Source organism: Mustela putorius, unplaced genomic scaffold (genome assembly GCF_011764305.1).
Source record: "Mustela putorius furo isolate JIRA1106 unplaced genomic scaffold, ASM1176430v1.1 tig00003869_pilon_pilon_pilon, whole genome shotgun sequence".
NCBI classification, from domain to species: Eukaryota; Metazoa; Chordata; class Mammalia; order Carnivora; family Mustelidae; genus Mustela; species Mustela putorius.
Window position 1 is genome coordinate 4783767 of NW_025422021.1, and position 18499 is coordinate 4802265.

The 18499-nt window shown below is 43.6% G+C and overlaps 2 protein-coding genes across 3 annotated transcripts in view; both read left to right on the top strand.

Annotated features, from left to right (window-relative positions):
• PDE11A (phosphodiesterase 11A) overlaps positions 1-6672 on the top strand; it is a 427278-nt gene extending 420606 nt beyond the window's left edge. For both annotated transcript variants that reach the window (XM_045066809.1, XM_004768993.3), the window contains exon 20: positions 5422-6672. In XM_045066809.1, coding sequence (XP_044922744.1) covers positions 5422-5580 — 159 coding nt within the window. In that variant the 3' untranslated portion in view covers positions 5581-6672. The remainder of the gene's footprint in view (positions 1-5421) is intronic.
• Positions 6673-15210: 8538 nt separating this feature from the next.
• TTC30A (tetratricopeptide repeat domain 30A) lies at positions 15211-18035 on the top strand. Its single transcript, XM_004768995.3, has one exon. It carries the CDS (start codon positions 15425-15427, stop codon positions 17420-17422), a length of 1998 nt encoding a protein of 665 aa, XP_004769052.2. The 5' UTR covers positions 15211-15424; the 3' UTR covers positions 17423-18035.
• The last annotated feature ends 464 nt before the right edge of the window (positions 18036-18499 follow it).

The window sequence follows — 18499 nt, forward strand, 5'->3', positions numbered from 1 at the left end:
TAAATACATTCTTTTCCACCATGTATTGTACCTCTTAGTTTCTGATTATTTCTCTTGGGTAAGGTGGGAATGAGGGAAGACAGAAAATACTAAATCTTATTGCCAGCACTCTGGAATTATATAATTCAACCATAGGAAGTGAAAACCATCTTGTCTCTTTGGCCTTTTAAAAAAATAAATGAATAGCCAGCTCAGATAACTCCCTCAAAGTGTTGTTTGCTGTTTGTTTGTTTGTTTGTTCTGTTTTTTCAAGATTTTATTTATTTGACAGAGAGGCACACAGCGAGAGAGGGAACACAAGCAGGGGGAGTGGGTGAGGGAGAAGCAGGCTTTCTGCTGAGCAGGGGGCCAGATGCAGAGCTCAATCCCAGGACCCTGGGATCATGACCTGAGCTGAAGGCAGACACTTAACAACTTAGCCACCCAGGCGCCCCAACTCCCTCATAGTTTTGAAAAGATATTAATGACAGAGTTGGACATTTCCAAGTTCAAAGATGAATGTGGTTTTAATTTGCTTGTGCACCTTTACGCCCCCTTCCAACAACAGAGTAGAGGAGTAATGAGTCTTTCTAAGAATGTGGCTTTCTCTTTGTTTATCCCTTTGTCCCACGTCTGCCCCATCTATGGAGCAGTTGAGTTCTAAGAAGTGACTGCGGTCAGCTAATAAGCACACACCAGGTCAGATGACAGCCGATGTGGACAATGATGGCAGAGAGAAAGCAGGGCCAGAATCTGAATCCTAGCAGCTTGGTGAGCTGATTTTAAAAAACATGGTCTCAGGAATAATGGTAATAGGAGAGAATACTATATTCATTTCCCAGGAGGGTCATTCTGGGATTGTTTTTACAGCAGCATTCTGCAGCAGGTCAGAGCATCCTGACCCCACTCTCAGCCACCGGCAGCTGTCTTAGCCTCACCCCTTCTTCCTGCCACTGCTCTGGGGGCAGAGGAGAGGAAGGGCTCTTGTTCCCCAGGGCCGCTGCAGTAGGAGCTACTGACACGAAGATGACAGGCCCTATTTCCACTCTCCGTAGGAGCTCACAGGATAGCCCCCAAAACAGAGCTGTTCAAAACCACGGGTAAGGGACTTTCTCTGCTGGCCATGAGAGAGTGACAGAGGAAAAACATGAAACAACAGTTTACAGACAGTGGACACAGGCAGCATGCAGTACAATACTGTGATTCCTGAGAGAGGGGAACGAATGAAATGAGGCCTGCCATTGTCTTCGCTCACTGCTGGAGACAGCTTCCAGGCTGCAGCACAGGGAGGGAAACTGAGGCAGAGCCCTGCCCTCTTACTGAGCTGGGGAGGCAGAGCCCATAATCTGGGGAGGCCAAGGAGGTTGGAGTTCCCAGGGAAGAGGACCAGAGAATCTATCAGAGAGAGAGAGAGGGAGAGGCAGAGAGCTCCAGAGATCTGCAGAGCTGTCTTGAGTGCTCTTCATCACGTGCGTGTGGGGAGGGTGCTAAGGCTGAGGGGGAGAAAGAAACAGCAAATGGAACAAGTAGAACAAGGCTCAGAGCTCGCACAGGCTGGGGAGCAGTCGATGCTCCCATCAGCCAGAATGTAAGAGAAAACCCTGGAAATGTATGAGGTACCAGGTACAGTTCTCAGAAGGCTATTGTCTCAGTAGTGGCCCCAGATTAACCCAGCCTAAAGGCTGCTCTGGACCAACCTAGCAAAGCTTAAAAGCAAGCCTCAAAAGGACCAAATTATTTCCAAGTCACCTAACCACATTCCAGAACAAAACCGAAAAATGTTTAAAGAAATGCAAAAATAATAAAATAGATTAAATAAAAATCCAGTACACAACAGCATAAAATTCACAATGGCTGATATCCAGTCAAGAATTACCAGGCATGCAAAGAAGCAAGAAAACTTGGCCCATAATAATGAGAAAAAAAAATCAATCAATACAGACTCAGAAATGATACAGATCATGGAATCGATAGTGAAGGACATTAAGACATTTATTATGTTTTATATGTGCAGAGGGGTGGAGAAAAGATCAAGCATGATAAGCAGAGTGATGGAAGATATAAAAAAAAAAACAAATCAAACTTCTAGAAGTGAAAATTATGTTTTTTCAGAGGAAAATGAGAATAGATGGGATTCACAGCAGATTAAGCTCTGCAGAAGAAACTCTCAGCGTTGTAGCAATAGAAAATTAGAATTCGGTCTCTCTCCTTTCTGTACAGTCCAAGTGCTAATTTCTACACAGTACATTTGGGCTCACTCAAGCATCATAGTAATGTTGTTCCACAAAGTTTTGATTTCCCTCCATCTCTGAGAGAAACCTCCAAAATGGTAAGGGAAATCAACTTAATTGAACACACACACACATATAATGTATTGTATGTATGCATATACATGTCATACACATATTCTTTATGTGTATATATTTTCTATATGTGCTTACATATGCAGAAAAGATTTCTTGCAGGATACCCAAGAAATTGATAACTTTGATTGCCTTTAGGGAAAGAAACTAAGTGTCTGAGGCAGAGATGAAGGGAGATTTTACATTGTACCTTTTTTACCTTTTATATACATTGGACTGTGGGAATGTATTACTTATTCAAAGCATAAATAAAATATAATAAACTGTACCTGACTGGTCACAAGGGGACTCAACAACAGAGTGAATGGAATCAGGAAACAAGTGCGTCCCTCAGCCACTGGAATGACTGGATGCCCAGGACTATGGCCCGTAGTGGGCAAGGATCCAAGGTGCTATCTGCGGTGGGCCAGGGGGAGCTGGCATAAGCTTGGGAACCCCTGCATGAGCCAGACAGTTGCCCCAAGGGACAGTAAGCAGAACATCCAAAGTTGGGGTTTTAGGTCAGTCTCAACCCCGACTTACACTTGGAGTAGCACATGAGTCATCAGTCCTATGGTGCTCAAGCAGATTCCAGCTCAAATGGCCATTAGGTAGAAGTTACAAGGATACAAATTTCAGTTCAGTCTAAGGAATAGGCTAAAATCAGAACCCCCTGGAAGGTAGTGAGTTCACCGTCTCTCGGCATATGTAAACACTGAGAGTCACGGAGGAGATTCAGCATCCCTGGGCGGATCGCGCCAAGTATCTAACCTTTAGAGTCCCTTTGCATCTATATGGAGAGCGACTAGACAGGTGTTAATTGTCCCCTCTCTCTTGTGAAGTGAAGGACAAGTCAGACAGGACTTGCAAACAAGTAGCACTTGCACAGAACTCATCAGGCATCACTCACTGAAGAGAAGATTTTAGGACTATCCAAGTCTTTCTGAAAAGTAGGAGCAATACCCTTACTGATGGCACAGGATGGGACTTTTGCTACCTTAGCCTAGACCAGCACCTGCCAGGGGAAAACGATATTCTACTATGACAATTCCGTGTTTAATTGAAGAGACTGAAAGAGAAGGACTTCCGAGAAATATGTTCTGCTCCCCCCAACCCTGGAAATTTTTTTTTTTTTATTCACCGCAAAGGTAGCAAGAGAGAGAACAAAGAGCTAGATAAAGGAAAGAAATCTCCATTTGGGGCTAAGCCAAATAAACTTAAATGGTTTAAGGAATAAATTGGTGGAGTAATTCGAATCATGGGCAGGTGCTATGAATGTAATTTAGTAAATGCTCGGGAACCTGCCAAGGAAGAGAAAAATGTGTTGTTTTTGAGATCATTTCCCAGCAGCTTCATAAAAGAAAACTGATTACAGGAATTTAATAAGTAAAACAGAGCCAGAAATATAGTAATCAAATGAGTTTTTAATTACATTTCAGGCAGAAAAAAATTCCAATTTGTGCTCCTGGGATTAAAAAAAAATAAGTTCTAGAGAAATGCTTTTGTAGCAGGAAAATAACATAAACACTAATTTCCATAGGAATTATACTAGTCAGTTTAATTAAAAGGCTTGATCAGAGTGAAGAGGAGCCAGTGCCAAACTATACTAAATAAAACCATGGCATTCGTTGTTACCCCCACGCTATTGTCCAAATAAAACACTGTGCATCGAGCAGAAAGCAATAACCTGCATTTTTCTCACAAAAATAAAGGGGATTTTGATCACTACCTGAGTTATTACGTCGCTATGTTTTATTTTCATATGGAATAGCTTATAAATCTAATTTAGAATTGAATGGTGGCTGGTGTGATAAAGACTGCTTTCAAGAGAGAGAATATGCTCCGTTTAAGAGACATCCATGTGGGAAAAAAAAAGAGAGAGAGAGAGAGACATCCGTGTGAAGGGACCCCATTTTAGCCAGGTTGGAGGGCTCACGGCTCAGTAGGATCCCTGGTTACTTCTGGGCTTTTCAACAGTCACTTAACTAACATCCAGTTGCATTTAACTCCTATCCTGGAGTAAGGGCTATCTGAGGAGATAGATCAGATCTAATTGTTGATTTGCAGTCGTGGTAGGGAGGGACACCCCCTACACGAAGGGCTAGTCTTTCCTCCTTTGGGAGGCTTTACTGTGACCACCCCCTAACCACACATCCTGCTTGAAGAAGGCTGTTCTGGAGATTTGCTGACATTGCAGTGGCTTTGTTTCCCCTGGGACAGAGGGGACACACCTGCAAGGTGTCTCCATGGAGCGAGGGGATCATCTGTGGCCTCAACATGAAGACCCAAAGCATTGGACAGGAACACTCCCTTGCCATGGGCTAACACCCCCACAGCTCCTCCTCGATCCTTGTTTTATTCATTGCTTTGTTCCATGACAGAGGCCATCCATGTTTTGTAAAGTTGGAAGGTTAGACCATTAGGGAGTAGGGGACCCTTGTTGTTTTGTTTTTTTTTTCTTTAATAACAAAATTGAGTAAAGGAGAATATATTTAGGATAGTCTCCTGCAAGTAGGATCCTGAATCCTGGGTTGGCCTCCAGCCTCAGCCTGTGTCCTTGTCCCTCCTCCCCTCTGCGGCACCCGGCCCTCACCTCCCCATTCCTGTCTCCCTTCTTGCGCATCCATCTCCATGTGCGCATCCATCTCCATGTGCGCATCAACATCTGTACATTTAGCGCAGCTCCCAGATCCTCAGCGTGAAAAATGAGCACCTTTTCTTCTTTCAGGATGTTACCTGGCCTTTCTTATTCAGGTGAGTCCACCCAGAACCATCCGTGGTGAAGCAAATGGAAGGTATATCTTGGTCAAAACTGAAGTTCGTGGTCTATTGAGATCTGGAGGTCTCCGTGGCAGACAACAATAGACATATTAGTAATGTGTGAGCTGGATATTTTGTGCCTTGCCTTGTCTGGGTTCTATTAATGTGACACAATGGTGTCACATGCATATTTGCTTCTTGTAAATAGCTCTTGTTTACCAAAATAATTATCACCTCTCATTTCTTACAGCCAGTTTCCATTGTCCTCAACAATGAAAGCTGGAAAATCATGTCAGTGACTCGGGTTCTTCTCCTCTACCTGTTTTTTGTTTTATTTCAGGCGTTGGTGAAGGTCAATGTGAAACTGAAGCCGATGCTGGATTCCGTGGCCGCGAACAGAAGAAAGTGGGAAGAGCTGCACCAGAAAAGGCTGCTGGCGTCTGCTGCCTCTCCCTCCTCCTCCAGCCTCATGCTGGCCGCAGAGGAAGACAGAAACTAACCATCCAGCTTCGCTGCCATGGCAAAATGACTGTGTCCTGACGGGCCGGCTTTGTCCAGTCCACAGCATCCCTTTGTTGCTTTTAGCTCCTGTGGACAGAGTCTCAGTTTGCGTGGGGAAGCATGCCTGGGCTTTTACCTTGAAGTGCTGTTAGCACAATAGGAGGAATGGAGCAGCAGGTGGGGAGGGAGAGCCGCCCAGGGGCCTCAGCTTTCCCTGCGAGCATCCAGGGGCTGAGCCTGAGACAGGGCCGCTGGGCAGAGGAGCCAGGACCTGAGCACAGCCAGCCGTGGTCCTTCCCAACCCAGGGAGCCCGGAGCAGTGCGGACACCCTTAGCGCTGCTTCACTTCCTAGCTCACCCTTCATTGGTTACAGGCTAAGCAAGGCCTGCCTTTGCATCCCCTCCTGAGCCCTCTTTTGTCCCCAGAATCCCACTTTGTATTCTGTAGCGGTATCTTATTTTTATCCTAAAGCTTCTTAATGTTGGATCAGAGCCTTTAGAATTGCCTAAGAGATAAACTCTATAATTGCCTCCTTAAGAGATAAACTATAGTATTCTTTAAAAAAAAACAATCATTTCTAGTTTTCCCCTTAAAAAGGCCCATAGTAGGGAGACAACAGATGTGTTTGTGTCACTGGTGTTTATACAACATTCATAACACTGCATTGGGATTGCGGTCACCTTTTTCAGTTTTTTAAAATTAAACCTTCGTTGTAGACCAAGCCTTCTCCCAGAAGGAAAGGGGTAATAGACTTTAATTAAAGGAGGGATGAAAGGAAGTCCGTAGCTGGATTTACCACAAGAAACACATGAGTACTTGGGAACTATTCCCAATAGCAGAGACATTTTATGGACATAGAAACACGGAGAATGATCAGTGACTACCCTGAGTTCTCTTAGGGATAAATTTTTGTATACCATGTAAGGTTCCCACCAAAACCAACCTAAAGCCAAATGCAGTGGTCCCCGATTTTTTATTTTTCCTTAAATGTAAGAAATAATGCTTGAAAAGTGAAGAGATAACAGTCTGGCCTGAAGACAAATACATATTGTCTAGGAAACTAAGTTTATAATTAAAATAAACAATATTAAATCAATGCAATGACTACAAAACTCCTTTGCTCCCCATTTTACCCGAGACATTGAGGTAATAGCTTCTGCTATAGACATTGAAAATAGCTTCTGCCATGCCTCCTTCAGATGAGGAACAAAGCAGGGGGCGGAGTTTGATTCATCCAAAGAACACTGGACTAGAAGCTAGACTTCCTACCCTGGCTTTGGCAGGATTGATTGGGTGACTGTTGACAAGTCACCTAACTTCTCCCAGCCTGTTTCATTTGTCAAATGAGATTACATTAGGAAAGGATTCTCAGACATATTTTAACCTCAGAACTCTTTGTGCAAATAAATCTTACAAGGAATGCCCAAGATATAAAACATTTAATAGCTGAAATTCTCTGTTTGAAGCCAGGTTGGGGGGATCCAGAACCCCTGTAAATTCTCTTATTTTTGATTACACATGATGTGGTCCATAAAGGAGCTCTGAGGAGTTGGAAGATCCCTGGCCTAGATGTACCTTGAAGTCCGTTCCAGCTCTGGAAAATCCTAAGTTCACCATTTTTGTTCTTGTTGTTGCTAGTCAATATCAGTTACTAACTTGACTCCTCAAGAATTAAAGAAAAAGGGGCTGTGTTCCTCAAAGAGCATGGTTTCCCCCAGAGAACACAACAGATATTCCGGCAATGTTTAAAGAATGGGTAAATGAAGGTATCAAAATGGGAGAGAAGAGCATGTATCAATGGGGAAGACAGGATTCTTTTTTTTTTTTTTTTAAGATTTTATTTATTTATTTGACAGAGAGAGATCACAAGTAAGCAGAGAGGCAGGCAGAGAGAGGGGGAAGCAGGCTCCCTGCCAAGCAGAGAGCTGGATGCGGGGCTCAATTCCAGGACCCCAAGATCACGACCTGAGCCAAAGGCAGAGGCTTAACCCACTGAGCCACCCAGGGGCCCCAACGTAAGATTCTTTATGGCAAGAATTAAAGTAACAGAAAATTATAAAGCAGGCAAAGGGGGGGGGCAACAAAGATGAGGATGAGAAACAAAAGACACCCAAACAAGAAAAGATGCCGAGGCAGCTGGTAAGAGGACCGCCAAAGGCAAAGTAAACGTCAATCCAAACAAAGAAAAATGGCGCTTCGAACCACCCCCCACCCAAATGAGGATGCAGAATCCTGCCATCAATTGCTTAGAAAAGAGAGACACTGGAGGGGGGTTTGGCCAAAGACAGAAGGAGGGAGTGGGAGCCTAAACAATAAGGTTCCTAGCTCGCCTTCACAGCTGCCTCTGCAGGGAAGGCTGGGGGAACCGGGGGAGAAAATGAGTGCAGGGGAAATTGCCTCTGCAGAGCAGGTAAGAGGACGTTGTTCAGATTTATGGATTTTATTAAGCCAGTTTTCTGAATCACTCTGCTATAAAGGAAAATAGCTTCTGCCATGCTGTCTCGCCTCCTTCAGGTGAGGAACAAAGCGGGGGGCGGAGTTGGGGACAGACCCTGGTCCAGGCAGCTGCAGGCTGCAGCTCAGAAGCACTCCAGGTGTTTTCAGCTATTGCCACATCGTGTTTATATCACAAACGGGAATTGAAAATCAGTCCACGTGAGGCAGAGACAAACCCACATCTGTTATCATCCCCAGCAATAAATAAATAAAGAGCCCCGACAGACGGATGCCAGTCTATCTAGAACAAAATTTTAAAGCATGTGCTTTATGATAAAACTAGACCCAGGGTCCGACGGAGACTGCAGGCGGCTGGGGGTACTGTGGCCGACCCAAACGTTGATGCTACATATTGCTAAGGGGAACATAATTTATAGCACAAACCCTACGGCTTCCACGAAGGTTGAGCTTTCCTCTCATTTTCTTGCCTTTTTATTGGCTTCACTGCACGGTTGCCAATAGCAACAGCCACTGGTAGCAAGGGGAGTTCAACACCATCGCAATCTGCCATACACTGGAGCCCTGACAATGTCAACCATCAATCAAGTAGCTGTTTGTAATTGCCTCCATCTATTTTTCCTGTCTCGAGGTATCTTTCCTATTGTGGGTCAAAATTCGGGAACTGCTGACTAATGCCATCGGTCTGTTCCTCAGAGACCATGAAGCAGTGGAAAAGGACAGCAGCACCCTCCCTGTGCAACCCCCCGGGGTGAGAGGTTGAACACTTGCAAGTTGGAGATATTTTTAATCCCTTTTCTAAATAATGCATAATTTTCCAAGACTGTGAGGTATGTGTGGTTATCTATATACTCTGCTTTTCTGCAAAACACAGAAATTCTCTCAGACTGTATTATCAGTGTTTATTTCCTACTGGAAGAAGGCATTTGAAATGTGAGCCTTCTTATAAAACCGTCAACTGACCAGATGATGTTCACTTCCTTTAGCCTCTTGGCCATTAATGGTTGTGATGACTTCATCCTACTTTCTCTGCCTGATGTATTTTTTTAGACATGCTATTTATTTTCTTATTAGTCAAAGTGTACATAATACATGCTCAGCCTATCATGTAGCTTGTGATAGTAGCCAGGGGGAACAGTGTGCAAACTCAAAAGGGCACCAGGCAAAGCTGAGCTGATAGGGACCCCCATCCCCTTGGTCACCAACTGGACCTGTTCTCTTGGGACTCTTCAGGTCCTGGGTTTCCCACCTGCAAAATAAAAGCACTGGCTCTTACTCAATTCATTTCTATACCAGAAGACCAAGCTGTATCTTTTAAAATGTTTTCCACATAATGGTCTTACTTACTCGTCTCAAATAAAATAGGAACAAACCTAGAGAGGTCATCTTCTAAAGACAAAATAAAAAGTTACATCCATGGGATAGATATAAAATACCCTTCCCACAGATACATCAGAGCCTGCCTGCAGTGATCCTGAATGATATGGATATCGGTACAATTTCTTTAAAAATATACCCTTTTACATCGTAGAGGACAATTTTAGATTATCTCATATCTAGATGTCCTATAAATGGCAGTCACTTTAATTTAGAAGTCAATTTATTAAATGAGTCGGATGAAATTAAAATTGCCTGTGTTTCTTATTTCTAAGATCTGAGAGGTCTCTACAGTTCCAGGTATTTTATATTTGTATACACACTGGGTTGGGTTAGAAATAATCTTTAAAATTTTGTTAGCATCATAGTACTATCTAATATTAACGCTACAGGAATTCAGTTGCTTTTATCATGTATCGAGATTTATCATACTTTATCCACTTACCTTAGGTCATTAAACAGAGTCTGCTCAATTTACTTTGCGGTACAATTATTTTAAAATCCATTTCTCCTGCGGACTCCTAATGAATTGCAGAAAGATAAAATATAGTCTTGGCCCCAGAAATAGTGTGAAACAACCTCCTTCGAGCAGGACAGAAATCTAAACATACTGGGGAAGATTTAAATCTAAACAAAAATGTCTGGGCTGGAAAAAGAAAAAAAATCTCAAAGAAGATTCATTAAACAGAACAAAACCTAATTTGGCCCCTAAAAACTTGGGCCATGCTGGCGCACGGAGGTTTCATTACCTGCTTCAACGTTAACAGTCTCTGAAACAGTTGTTCTGCCGCTTGCTGTCAAGAACTCCCCAAACTCAAAAGCGGCAGGAAATGTAAAGGTGGAGCCTGGCTACAAGAAGGCCTGAATTGCCTAAGTGAGCAGTCAGAATCCCAGACAGAGATGGCGGAAACAAAATGAAGCGTGTCCGGGGACTCTGATGAGCCGCACACGGCTCAGCACTGCCTAGGGTCCTGCTCACACCGTTTGTGTACTCTCTTTTCCTCAGCTAAAAATCTGGGGTTACATCTTCTCTAATTTAATTCTGAACGCTCTTGCATATTTGGCACATCTCTCAATAGGGCTAAAGATCAGCTGTTTATCTGCGGGGCGTATCTATACCAATGTTGCCCAAGGTATACACTGGTACAGAAATATGTTTATTAAGTAAATGAAGTATTCACTGTATCCAAAAATGTGCTGTTTGAAGCTATCATCTATCTTTGTGTTCACGTCGTGTGTGTGGACATGTGTGTTAGAATCTCCATTTGTTTTCTTTAGATTTAGGTCAAATCATCTTTAGAAGAATTAAGAAAGGAGAGAGAGAGAAAAAGGGTGGGGAGAGAGATTAAAGAAACAGCGTTCTATGGAAATAAGAGACTAGGTTTTGTTAAGTCTCATTTCCATGGGAAAAAACTATTTTTGCCATTTTATTTTGATATACAATAATCTAAAAAGGATCCCCTCCAGATTTGCTTCCTTATTATTATTATTCTACACAAAAGAAGGGAAATACGTCTTCAGCTGAGTTGTCTGGAGTCACTCCCTTTGTGCACATTTGCCGGGCTGATGTTGCACTGTAAGAACACGACCTTGCAGACTGGCATGGCCATTTCCCAAGCAACCAGTTCATGAGTTTGAGACAGTCTGCTTTAAGAGACCTAAATATATCTGTTTTTAATAAAATCCTTAAAGTTTAATGAAGCCTCTGGAATAATCTTTCTCTCTCAAGAAGGGTGATTTAAAGGCTGAAAGAGGCAAGCATGCATCCGAACAGCGACAATTTAAACTCTGACTGTCAATTCAACGCATTGACCTTGTCTGGATCTGTGATGTTTGCCCATATGAGAGGGATACTGAGACTGTCCTGTTCATGGAGCATTTTAAAGATGACAAAAGGTTCTTCAAATTATTGACGATTTTCTGGAGGGAGAAAAATCTGCAGCCCGAACGCGGGCTCCTGTGTTCGTTACAGATTGCTCGAATTTGCATGGGCAATTACACAAGGGGATCACATCAACGCGGGGCTGCCAGCCACACTGACGCCATACAATTACACAACGGCTCCGGTGCTTAAACTTTAAAATTCTTACACCATTGTGCCTGTTCTATTAGAACAAACTGCAGCAAATGATCCAAAGCCAATTCAAATGACTGGAGAGGAGGCGCCCGGAGAGCGAGGGAAGAGGGGCAGTGTGGCTCCTCCCGGCACACTGAAGCAATCGCCAGGTCCTGCGAGCGGGCTGCAGCCACCACAGGCTCCTTTTTGCACTTTGCCCATGATTTTCCATGGGGCCAATGAGAAGAGTCACCTAATTCATAGGATGCTGTGAGGATTCATGAGGGAGTCAGGCAAAGCAGGACCTGGTCCTGGTACAGAAGGTACTGCATAAACACGAGGCTTAGAGTAGCTCTTTCTCTGGATGGTTGACTGCTTTCTTTAAAGGTCAGGATCCACAGTTGTGCCTTCTCTACTAATTCTATTTATAAACCAGAATGCAATTGTATTCCCCCATAACGTAATTTACATAATAACACTGTAAGCACCCAAATGTAAGCTACTTGATTAAAAACAAAACAAAACACCCAAGGTATATCTAAGAAGGAAATCTAATTAAAATATTAAGAAAGCTGAAACTACCAGCAAAAAGAGAGTTCATAATGAGGTTCAATGGCTTAGTATCTGAGCATAAATGTCCCCATGTGTTGATCTGGTATACGACCTTTCCAATAGTGTTAAAAGATTAAACGGATGCTCCTAAAAGTCAATTATGTTGCCAATTTGGCACTGATTTCTTCTTTTTCCCTGCTTATTGATGAGAGGAAGCAAGGTAACAGCTCCTAAAACTGGACACCATGAAGAAAATGGCCTGCAATGAGAGGGATAAAGAAAGAACAACTGGCAAATGGTTTTGCAGAAGGTCTTCCATTGTCAAGGAAGATGTCTGCCCACAGCTGTGGTAGTTGTGATATTCAGAAATGACCACTTTACCTATGGGAAAGGATCACTGCAAGATAAATACAAAATCACACCTTCCAACTGTTTCACAATGCTGACTAGATTACACATATATATAGAACAGGATTTGATCATCTCAGTTTTGCAGGCAGAAACATAAGCATATGAAGAACTAAACATCATGTTTTTAGCTCCTTCACATTTTGCCTGAATGGAAATTTTCTACGTGGTGAACATGCATCCTCCCTTATGCAGCAAAAGCCATCAAGTCCAACACCATTTTCTCAACGCCTAGTTTCTTTCAGTAAAGCACTAAATCATTTTACTGCAACCACCAAATGCTTTCTTATCGTTAGGAATGGTACGATACATTTAATTTTTGATACATGCTCTAGTTTTCAAGATTCTGTTGGAAACAAAATGAGCCTTTATGGCATTTTATAATATTCCATCCCATTTATTGCTTTCCAGAATTTCTATCATTAATTAATGGGCCTTCTTTCACTCTCCCCCCACCAAAAAACCTAATCTATTCCCCAACTGCCTATCAGAGACTAAATAAAAGTCAGTCTATCACAGCAGCAGTGATGGTCGTGCCAATTTCACAGTGTGATTTGTGCACTCATTTCATTTTGAAAATGACCCTGCCCTCCATCTGTCTAAACCGAATGTCCTGTGCTTTTTTCAAGCCAGGCCTTGGGAGCAGCAGCACATGAAATAACCGGAAAGACACAGAGCAGCCCGAACGCGGGCTCCTGTGTTTGTTACAGGAGCCCTCCTGCCCTCATCAGCTGCCTCACCCACAGACAGGTACCAACACAAAGAGGGGACCCCAACTGATGCCTGAAGGGATCAGGGAAATTTGAGAGACAGCAGATAGTCCTTCTATTTTTCATCCATTTCCAAGAAGCCATTCGAAGATGAATGCTTTACATAATACAAATACAATTCTGAAAGAAAGACTGACAGACTGAAGATAAAAAGATAGTTTCCCATTTCTATGTTCTGTTGTCCTACCTTGATTTAATAGTAACTCACCCAAAGTAACAGTTCACACAAAAGGATTTTAAAATATTGAGCCTGAGTTTCCAAGAGACAAATGTAGTCAGGCAGCTATAAAGGTGAAGATCCTTCTACACCTCAATTATCAGGCAGCACTAATCAGCTTCTACCAACTCACATACCTGCTGAGTTGAAGGCCCTAAAAGGGTGCAACCCAGAGGTTAGGTTGAAAGAAGTCTCTGAGTAGAGTTCTAATAGTTCTCCCTGCCTGTTTTCTTGGGTTATTTTAGGTGTGCAAGAAACCCCACTCAATCCTTTGAAATGTGTGGTTTGTTCCTCTCTTGGTATTCATGCAGTGGTAAGTTCCTTTTCTGATCCATCAGAACTTCACAGCTCTGTCAATTTCTCAGCAAGAAAAAAGACTGAGTAAGTACAAAATTCAGCTGTTTTCTCATATGAACAATCACACACGGGGGGAAGTCTCCTCCTAGATAGACCAGGTGACTAGAAGCTATACCACCCCACCCACTAATTAAGTCCTAACATCTGCTCACAGCTGCCATTCAGATCTGGAAGTTCAAATTTCTACTGCCCACACCAAGTTGGCTGAATAGAGGAAAATAACACTAATCTTCCATTCTACAAACTGGCCACAAACACTGGGTTCATACAAACTCATCTGTATGGGATATACAGAATGAGTTATTTATCAGTTACTATTCCCTACTGAAACTAGATGTTGGATATCATGGTACAGCTGCTAACTACCTACCTGTGTGGTCTTTTTTTTTTTTTTCCCCAAGATTTTATTTATTTATTTGACAGAGAGAGATCACAAGTAGGCAGAGAAACAGGCAGAGAGAGGAGGAAGCAGGCTCCCCGCTGAGCAGAGAGCCCGATGTGGGGCTCAATCCCAGGACCCTGGGATCATGACCTGAGTGGAAAGCAGAGGCTTTAACCCACTGAGCCACCCAGGCGCCCTACCTGTGTGGTCTTAAGCAAATAACTTAAATCTTTCCAGTACACAGATTCTTTATCTGTAATACACAGAATATGGAGTGGTTATTAAGGTCAGAAAAAATGTACATAAGCGGCCTAATAATACAAGATGGTTGATGTCGGGTCTCAAATTTACATACAGATAAGGTGCTTGGGCAGCAAAACTATAAAGGAGGAAGATAAAGGACTTGCACTTAAGTCTTTAATCAAACAGCAAACGCACGCTTTTATTTCGACACCGTTTATCTTAGGGACTAGACAGACCAACGCAAATGATAGAAGACCAGTGGTGATTTAGGTAGATCAAGGAGGAATGGTTTCTTTTTGTAATGAAAGCCAAAGGACTAGGGCAGGAGATGCAGCCACGTTTAAACGCAGCCATCTGCTCTGTAATAATTGTTTCTCAAAAATAAGGGGATTGGAGACACTTGAATCTAAAAATACCAAACACAAAACCATTTCCTACTGTGAAAACAACAAAGATAAAGACTTTTGAAAGCATGCTCTCGAGGCATTCATAAGAAAGAACCTACTCTAATTACAGGGCAATTCCAAGGAGACAGTCCGCCCGCTAATCTACATACAGAACTCGAACCGATACCGTTCGAATGCACTGCACACTAAAAATGGCTTAAAAAGCAAAGGATTTCAGACCATAACCCTTCCTCCCTTAGTGGCAGACAGCCAAGGCATAGAACCCGCAGACAGCGATTTTCTAAACTCTACGGGGAAGAGTACAGAAACCTCGTCTCCCCTTCCTGTGAGTTGGTCCCGCGAGACTACGCACCCAGCATGCAGTGCGGCCACGTTCCGGCTACGTCACGATTAGAGTGGTGCATGCCGGGAAGTGAAGTTTTCCTCTCTTGAGCCACCCGGCCGCTTTTGTTCAGTTTTGTGAAAACTGAACAAGTCTTCGAGGACAGGTTTAATAATGGAAAAACTTACTTCATTTATTACTTTTTATTCCGTTACAAAGTAATCTCAACAAGCAGCCTTCCGTTTCCGGCGGGCTCGTTGCCGTGGAAACCAGCACGCACCACCGCGGCGGCGGTTATGGCCGGGCTCAGCGGCGCGCACATCCCCGATGGGGAGTTCACCGCGGTCGTGTACCGCCTCATCCGCGACTCCCGCTACGCCGAGGCCGTGCAGCTGCTGGGCGGCGAGCTCCAGCGGAGCCCGAGGAGCCGCGCCGGCCTGTCGCTGCTGGGCTACTGCTACTACCGCCTGCAGGAGTTCGCGCTGGCCGCCGAGTGCTATGAGCAGCTGGGCCAGCTGCACCCCGAGCTGGAGCAGTACCGCCTGTACCAGGCCCAGGCCCTGTACAAGGCCTGTCTCTACCCAGAGGCCACGCGGGTGGCCTTCCTCCTGCTGGACAACCCCGCCTACCACGGCCGGGTCCTCCGCCTGCAGGCTGCCATCAAGTACAGCGAGGGCGACCTGCCCGGGGCCAAGAGCCTGGTGGAGCAGCTGCTGAGTGGGGAAGGGGGCGACGACAGTGGGGGCGAGAACGAACTGGACGGCCAGGTCAACCTGGGTTGTTTGCTCTACAAGGAGGGACAGTACGAAGCCGCGTGCGCCAAGTTCCTCGCGGCCCTGCAGGCTTCGGGCTACCGGCCTGACCTCTCCTACAACCTGGCTTTGGCCTATTACAGCAGCCGGCACTACGCCTCGGCTCTGAAGCACATTGCCGACATTATTGAACACGGTATCCGCCAGCACCCAGAGTTAGGTGTGGGCATGACCACGGAGGGCATCGACGTGCGAAGTGTTGGCAACACGTTAGTCCTTCACCAGACTGCCCTGGTGGAAGCCTTCAACCTCAAGGCCGCCATCGAGTACCAACTACGAAACTTCGAGGTGGCCCAGGAAACCCTCACGGACATGCCACCTAGGGCAGAAGAAGAGTTAGACCCCGTGACCCTGCACAACCAGGCGCTCATGAACATGGATGCCAGGCCTACCGAGGGGTTTGAAAAGCTGCAGTTTTTGCTCCAGCAGAACCCCTTCCCCCCGGAGACCTTTGGCAACCTGCTGCTGCTCTACTGTAAGTACGAGTATTTTGACCTGGCAGCTGATGTCCTGGCGGAGAATGCCCATTTGACCTACAGGCTGCTCACACCCTATCTCTATGACTTCCTGGACGCCATGATCACTTGCCAGACAGCCCCAGAAGAGGCTTTCATTAAGCTGGACGGGCTGGCAGGGATGCTGACTGAACAGCTCCGGAGACTCACCAAACAAGTACAGGAAGCAAGACACAATAGAGATGATGAAGCTGTCAAAAAGGCAGTGAATGAGTACGATGACACTCTGGAGAAGTACATTCCCGTGTTGATGGCCCAGGCAAAGATCTACTGGAACCTTGAGAATTATGCAATGGTGGAAAAGATCTTCCGCAAGTCTGTGGAATTCTGTAATGACCATGATGTGTGGAAGCTGAACGTGGCTCATGTCCTGTTCATGCAGGAAAACAAATACAAAGAAGCTATCGGTTTCTATGAACCCATCGTCAAGAAGCACTATGACAACATCCTGAATGTCAGTGCTATTGTGCTGGCTAACCTGTGTGTTTCATACATTATGACAAGTCAGAATGAAGAAGCCGAGGAGTTGATGAGGAAGATCGAGAAGGAGGAAGAGCAGCTGTCCTATGATGACCCAGATAAGAAAATCTACCACCTCTGCATTGTGAATTTGGTGATAGGGACGCTCTACTGTGCCAAAGGAAATTACGACTTTGGTATTTCTCGGGTTATCAAAAGCCTGGAACCTTATCATAAGAAACTGGGAACTGATACCTGGTATTATGCTAAAAGATGCTTCCTCTCCTTGTTAGAAAACATGTCAAAACACATGATTGTGCTTCGTGACAGTGTTATTCAAGAATGTGTCCAGTTTCTGGAACACTGTGAACTTTATGGCAGGAACATACCTGCCGTTATTGAACAACCCCTGGAAGAAGAAAGAATGCATAGTGGAAAGAATACAGTCACATATGAATCCAGACAGTTAAAAGCTTTGATTTATGAGATTATAGGGTGGAATATGTAGTAATGTCTGATAATGTCATTTATCAAAATGGCTCTTTTACTTACATTTGGTCCTCTATTTTGTTTGTATCCATACTTTGACATCTTTACATTTGTTACATATTGAGCCTTGTACAGTTTATAATTGAAATAGTTTAGATGTAACTCTTGAGAAACCTCACAAAAAGATATATAATAAAAGAACTTGTACCCTAGAAGGATTAATGAAAAAGTTCAAAAGTGAAAGAGGAAGTTGTGTCAATATTCTTAATGCCCATGTTCTCATTTGTATTTCATTCTTTGCTTTATCCTGAAGAAACCCTCCATCATAAGATTACATCTTGCAGAGAGCAGGCATTATCAACTATATGGGAATGACTAATAATTATTGATTGCAAAAATTTCATGTTCTACAACAATTTACCCTTATAATTATATTAATTTGTAATGCAGACATTTTGGAAAGATTATAGCGTTTGTGCTGAGTGTTGCAGTATGGTTGTAATGCTTGAGCAAAAATTCCTTGTGTTCTAGATATTGTTGCTGTTTTTAGTTTGCAGGATTCATGGGAAATTTTGTGCCATAACAAAATTAGGATGCTATGGTGTGGATACAATAAACTGTTGACAAATTTCCATGGTTTTCTTTTGCTCCATTTGAATATGTGAAGGTAAACATGATCCTTCTATTTATGGATTTGATCTTTTAACAATGATTAACAGTAGGTAGGTTTAGAACTGTACTTAAATTTAGGACACATTCATGCTGGAGTTTGTTTCCATGTTGTAGCCTCTTGAAAAAAAAAAAAAAATTCTACACTATTTCCATGACCCCAACATATTCTCCTACTCACACTACAGATGGAGTGATATGTCAGTGAATTCTGAAACTAGTAGATAAATAATGCCTGTTTCATATACAAAACCCTATCAATAGTATTTTAAGCTTCTCACTGTGACCCTATTTATTCTGTTCAGGCATTTAGTTTTGTATAAGCTGCTAGAGCTTCATTATTTGTTTCCCCCACCGCTTACCTATTCTCTCCTTCTAAATGTAAATTCCCCATTCTACCTGGCTTAGAAAAAAAAAAAGTATTAGT

Excerpts from the sequence above, each read along its gene's own strand:
- TTC30A (XM_004768995.3), top strand. The coding sequence starts at position 15,425 with ATGGCCGGGCTCAGCGGCGCGCACATCCCCGATGGGGAGTTCACCGCG.